The 4671-nt window shown below is 36.2% G+C and overlaps 1 protein-coding gene across 1 annotated transcript in view; it reads right to left on the bottom strand.

Annotated features, from left to right (window-relative positions):
* Nucleotides 1–3947, bottom strand: part of LOC106872569 (uncharacterized) — a 24068-nt gene extending 20121 nt beyond the window's left edge. The window contains exons 1-3 of the mRNA XM_014919600.2: nucleotides 3721–3947; nucleotides 2471–2660; nucleotides 1040–1166 (exon numbers count right to left, since the gene is read on the bottom strand). Of these exons, the coding sequence (XP_014775086.2) occupies nucleotides 1040–1166; nucleotides 2471–2660; nucleotides 3721–3919 (516 nt within the window). The 5' untranslated portion in view covers nucleotides 3920–3947. The remainder of the gene's footprint in view (nucleotides 1–1039; nucleotides 1167–2470; nucleotides 2661–3720) is intronic.
* Between the last annotated feature and the right edge of the window lie 724 nt (nucleotides 3948–4671).

The following is a 4671-nucleotide window of genomic DNA, read 5'->3' as shown; positions in this document are numbered from 1 at the left end:
GGTGTGTTTACGTCCCCGTAAATTAGCCGTTCGGCTAAGAATAAATCCCGGGGTCGATTTGTTCGACTAAAGACGGTGCTCCAGCATGGCCGCGTTCAAATGACTGAAACAAATGAAAGAATAAAATTCCTAAGATAATAATTCTTTACCGAAGTATAATAGGAATATTTTAAACACTGAATGCCTTGGAGGGTTCAACCGAGCAAAATGGCAGCCAAAGGGGTCACGTCGGTGAAAAACAAACAGAAAATAGAAAATTGTGGAGGAACACTGGTGGGGATAAAGGTGGAGGTGAAGGTGATAATAATGAGTATGATGAAAAATGGTGATGTTGATGATGACAACGACGAGAAGGGGGGGAGGAAGAGGAGGGGGAGGAGAAAGAAGAGGAGGGAGAGAACGAGGAAGAAGGGGAGGGGAGGGAGAAGGAAGACGAGGAAGAGAACGAGGAAGGAAGGTAGGATGAAGAGAGAGAAGAGGGATAGAACGAGGAAGAAGGGAAGGATGAAGAGAAGGAAGAGGAGGAGAACGAGGAAGGAGGGGAAGATATATATGAAAGATGAGGAAAAGGAAGAGGAGGGAGCGAAGGAGGAAGGAGGGGAGGATGAGGAGAGGGAAGAGGAGAAAGAACGAGGAAGAAAAAGTGGATGAGGAGAAGGAAGGGGAGGTAGAGAACAAAGAAGGAGTGGAGGAGAAGTAAGAGGAGGAAGAGAACAAAGAAGGAGTGGAGGAGAAGTAAGAGGAGGAAGAAAACGAGGCAGGAAGCGAGGATAAAGACGATGAGGAGAGGGAAGAGGAGGGAGAGAACGAGGATGAAGATTTATATAATGACGATGATGATGACGTCAATGAATGTGTTGGCGACTAGGACAAAGAGTGGCAGGAGAAGTAGGAGGAGAAAGATAAAGAGGCGAAGTAGGAAAAGAAGCACGAGAAGGAGGTGGAGCAGGAGGACGAGGAGAAGGATTAGGAGGAAGGCACAAAGAAGAAGGAGGAGGGTAATGATAGAATATTGTCAAAGCAATATAAATGTTCTTACCTTCATGGCACAGGACACTGTCACAACATAAGGAATGGAACCGGCGGCACTATTGAGAAATCCTTCAGTTATTACAAAATAGTAATATGAACTCTGGATTGTGTAATATGACACTAAGGTTGAAGCACTAAAATATATGATGTAATATTGTATAATATAATATTATATAATACAATATAAGTCAATATAATATGATATAATATATGTTATAATATAACATAATATGGTGTGATTATGTAATCTTATAAAATTATATGATATAAGACAATATAATATGATATAATACATGTTATAATATGATATACATGTTATAATATAGTATATGTTATTATATGACATAAGACAATATAATATGATATAATACATGTTATAATATAATATAATACAATATAAGGCAATATAGTATGATATATGTTATAATATAATATAACATGATATGATATAATATAAAATTATGTAATCTGATATGATATAATATAAGACAATATAATATTATATGTTATTATATGATATAATAAATGATATAACACAATATAATATGATATGGTATAATATAATTTAATGTGACTAGAGGGACCCGTCGAAATTCCACAGGGTGAAAAAGATTAAGAGAAGTTATTTAACCCGTTAACTGCCAATTTTTTAAATTCATATTTTTTTAGCTTTGCTGGGTGTTTTAGGAGTTAAAATAATATATAGTATTTAAATTTTCTCCCCATGTGAATTATTTTGGAAATTACGGTGAATTTTTCGAAAAAGTCCCAATTAGTGACCGCTGCAAAAACGCATATTTATCCTTTTCCACTCAATTGCTATAATGAACATTTTAGTTTTTTGAAGCTATAGTATCGAATGAATGATATAGGTGTGAAATGTGAAAAGAAAGAAAAGCGTTTTCAAAACAGTCAGTATTTTTGTAGTTCAAAAATTGCGATTTATGACATAAAATGTCCACTCGGATTAGCCAGAGCTAATGATGACAAACTAAATATTGTTAAACACACCTCTGCAAATGCAAAGTGCATAAGCAATTCACTTCAAATACAACGAGCAACCGGCAGTAAGACAGTTTTAACCCATTACCTACGAGTGATCTCATATGAGATCACTTAAAAATTACGAGTTTCGTAATTATCTGTCAATATTTACACATATCTAATCTTTTTGCTATATCTACTGGGTATATTTCTCTGATTCAAAGTTTCATTACAAAATTCCAGTTAATAGAATTATGGGAGGTAATGGTTTAAGCAGATCCCCAGATGGGGCTCATGGCAAGCAATGGGTTAAGAAAGAAAGGATGATAAGCATTTCTATTTTTATATTACTAAGTTATTTCACTGACACAAGTATAATATATAAATTAAAAGATACCATGGTATATTTATAGGTTTAATGGAGAAAATGGTAAAAGTATTACATAATACGTACCTCTGGATTAATGAACCAAACAGAATTGTTTTTCTAAAGCCCAAAACATTTTCTATATAAGATGTGAACATCATGCTGAGACCAAAGGCGGTTGTCCCCATGGACACCAACCAAATTCCATCATCGTATGTTAAGGTTGCGTCTTTCCCTACCAGCCGCATGTAGGACACGACATACGGTATAATGTTACCTATAACAAAAATAACAGTGATGATAACAATCCTTTCTACGAAAGGCACAAGGCCTGGCATTTGTAAGGAGGGAACTAATCGATTACATCGCCCCCCCCCCCGTTGTTTCACTGGTACTTAATTTATCGACCCCGAAAGGATGAAAGGCAAAGACGACCTCGGCGGAAATTTGAACGTAATGACGGGCGAATTCAGAACGTGTTGACGGGTAAAATACCACCGCCTTAAAGATATCTTTAATATTAATTTCTACTCTCGGCACAAGACCTTGAAAATTTGGTGAGGAGGGGGTGAGTCGATTACATCCACCCCAGTGCTTAACTGACACTTATTTAATCGACCCCGAAAGAATGAAAGGCAAAGTCGACCTCGGAGGTACTTGAACTCAGAACGTTGCGGCAGACGAAATACTGCTAAGCATTTCGCCCGGCGTGCTAACGGTTCTGTGCTCTTACCGCCTCAATACTACTACTACTACTACTACTACTAATAATAATAATAATAATGATAATAATAATTATAATAATAATGATGATGATGATGATGATGATGATGATAATAATAATAATAATAATAATAATAATGATAATAATAATAGTAATAATAATAATAATAATAATAATAATCATAATAATAATGATAATAATAATGAAATTGAAAATAAGAAAATGTTATGGTATCTTGAAGCAAGAACTATTCCTGTTATTGTAGGTGCCCTAGGTATGGTAAAAAAGGAATATGAGAAACATCTAGACAATATCCCAGAAGAACCATGTCTCAGAGGAATCCAAAAGATTGTGCTGACAAGTACTGTTCACGTCTTCAGAAAAGCCTTATCAGTTTAAATATCTGTGTTGTATTACATGAAGATATAACGCTGCTGCCCCTGCCACTTTCCCTCCCCAAACTTTTAGTCAATGCAACATCTCTTTCATTCGCTCTAGGAGGGTTAGTGTGTCACGGCAAGTGATTGTAACAAACAGGCAGATTAAAAATAAACAACAACAACAAAAACAACAACATCACCAACAACAATAATAATGATTTAATGAATCTCACCTATAATAAACGGGGCCCCTAGACTTAGATGAAGTAATGTAATCCCGAAAAAAGTGAGATAAAATTTCCAAACCCGATGTCTTTCTGGTTGTGTTTTATCAACAGCGATCTCGGTGTTAGTGGCCATTGCTAGATTATTTATAGTACTAACAATGGTAATAATAACAATAATAACAATTCCTCCATTGCTGGCAGTCATTAACTTATGAACGTCTATTCCATGGAATGATTTGTTTTCATATTACACTTCTACGTTTTATCACTCTTTATTCTGAACACGCAATGACCTATTTTATTTATCATCAAGCAGGGGGATTATGATAACAAAATTCAGTAAAACAATGTAGTTGATGACGATGGCAATGATGATGATGATGATGATGATGATGATGATGATGATGATGGCGATGATGATGATGATGACGATGATGACGATGGGAAAGACGATGTTCAGGATGGTGATGATTTAAGAAAGTAGTGTTTCATGTTTCATTTAGGAAGATTTTTGCTTCTATTTCTGGATACCATTGATACCACGTTATTCATTCCTTACTGTTACTGTTATGGCATTATATAATATGAAGCATCAGTCACCGACCCAGCTGATGACACCGTGGAAACACACACACACACGAACAGAGACATGTGTGTATAGGGGTCAGCCACACTTAAGTGGCAATATACTACACTTTATCGTGCAGTTACTGTTAATACTTCATTTAGAGAATTAACATTGCTTGTTTTCACCTTTTCGATATCAGTGAAGAATTTCACTGGAAAAGAAGATATAAGATTGCCAGGTTTTTGTCTCTCTCACCAAGGTCAGCAGCTATCGAACGCCGACGAAGGGAAATAACCCTGAAATCCGGATCCGTTCGTGCTGCAGATCGTGGTGAGAGGGATAACTTCCCTTGGCAAACAGGACACAGTCGTGTGTCGATAAGCCAGCTG

This window comes from Octopus bimaculoides, chromosome 10 (genome assembly GCF_001194135.2).
Source record: "Octopus bimaculoides isolate UCB-OBI-ISO-001 chromosome 10, ASM119413v2, whole genome shotgun sequence".
Taxonomy (NCBI): Eukaryota; Metazoa; Mollusca; class Cephalopoda; order Octopoda; family Octopodidae; genus Octopus; species Octopus bimaculoides.
Note: the sequence above shows the minus strand (reverse complement) of the source record. Positions and strands in the feature narration are given on the sequence as shown.